Source organism: Buceros rhinoceros, unplaced genomic scaffold (genome assembly GCF_000710305.1).
Source record: "Buceros rhinoceros silvestris isolate BGI_N320 unplaced genomic scaffold, ASM71030v1 scaffold11210, whole genome shotgun sequence".
Classification (NCBI taxonomy): Eukaryota; Metazoa; Chordata; class Aves; order Bucerotiformes; family Bucerotidae; genus Buceros; species Buceros rhinoceros.
This window is the reverse complement of record NW_010390186.1, coordinates 12,565-13,726: the sequence shown is the minus strand read 5'-3', so window position 1 is coordinate 13,726 and position 1,162 is coordinate 12,565. Positions and strand designations below refer to the sequence as shown.

Below are 1,162 nucleotides of genomic sequence, written 5' to 3'. Positions count from 1 at the left end.
AGCGACAGGATTCAAATCAAGGAATAAATGAAAACCATGGAAGACAATGCTCATCATCCTTAGTTGCTCAGCATTATACGATTCTACACTCTTGCACCTATGTTTAAAACTAATGTGTGCAAAGCTTTCAGCTCATAGTTACATACCTGCCACTCTGGTCCGTAGTCCACGTAACAGATCTTCCCTCCGGTTTGGTTTTGTACCATATTCTTATTGCATGAGGGAAGTCTGTCGGAGTCTGAACTCCTGCCTTCCTTAGCTCCAAGCTCCAAGTGCCAGTAGTAAACAGAAGCTGTCCGCAGCCAGGCGCCTGGCTGCAGCGCATAAAATAGTACAGCTGTTCCTTCCAGCGATCTGCAGGTAAAGTCACAATTTCATGTACAATCTGATTCCTGAGATTTTTCAGCTCCTTTGAAACACCAGTCGGCTTGGCAGACCTTGTGAATTTTTCAATGCCTGCTACAGCAGCAACATCTACCTCCTCAACCTTTAGCACAGATAAATCACAGCAGTCCAATATGAGCAGAAAATCCTTGTTCCCTTGATTCTCTATGTCACAGCAGTCCTTTGAACTAGAAATTCCAGAAGTCTGATCCTCGTTGCTATGGTTACCATTTTTATCAGAAGTATCTTCTTCACCTTTACCACAGAGAGCAAAATCTTTATATTCCACTTTGGATGAACGGGCACTCACATTTGTCACAGGAATGCGGCAGAGTTCTGATGCCCTCATTTTACCAGTTTCATCAAACTGTAATTGGCAGCCTTCTTTGCCAGTACTGCTGGTTTTCCTGTACTGACTTCCAGTCTCGAAGAATAAAACTATGCTGCCTTCAATAACTTTACTTCTAAAATCGACATCCAAGTCCAATACATAGTGCTTTACAAGCATGTAGCTGGTGTTGGCCATTAAGGGCAAGTCATCCTTCGTGGGGTCTAGCTGTGTCTCCATGTTCTAGTCTCTTGGGCAACAGTTTTACAAAGCCTTAGACATTTCTTACATATGATGTCTCCATGAAGAGCAAGGATATTCAGCCTCCCAGTGCCAAAAATAGTTTTGATCATTCAAATTAATTGCAGATCCTCCACTTCTCACATTCTAGGAAAAAAAAAAAAAAAAGATAATCATTTCACAACCATTTCTGAAATGCCCTAAATGAAA

General features: G+C 41.8%; 1 protein-coding gene across 1 annotated transcript; it reads right to left on the bottom strand.

Annotated features, from left to right (window-relative positions):
- Positions 1-146: 146 nt before the first annotated feature.
- On the bottom strand, positions 147-952 carry LOC104494028 (aminopeptidase O-like; the record flags this gene model as incomplete). The annotated part of the gene is made up of 1 exon (XM_010136813.1): positions 147-952. A coding segment is annotated over exon 1 (806 nt), but the record flags the coding sequence as incomplete, so codon positions are not given.
- Positions 953-1,162: the final 210 nt, after the last annotated feature.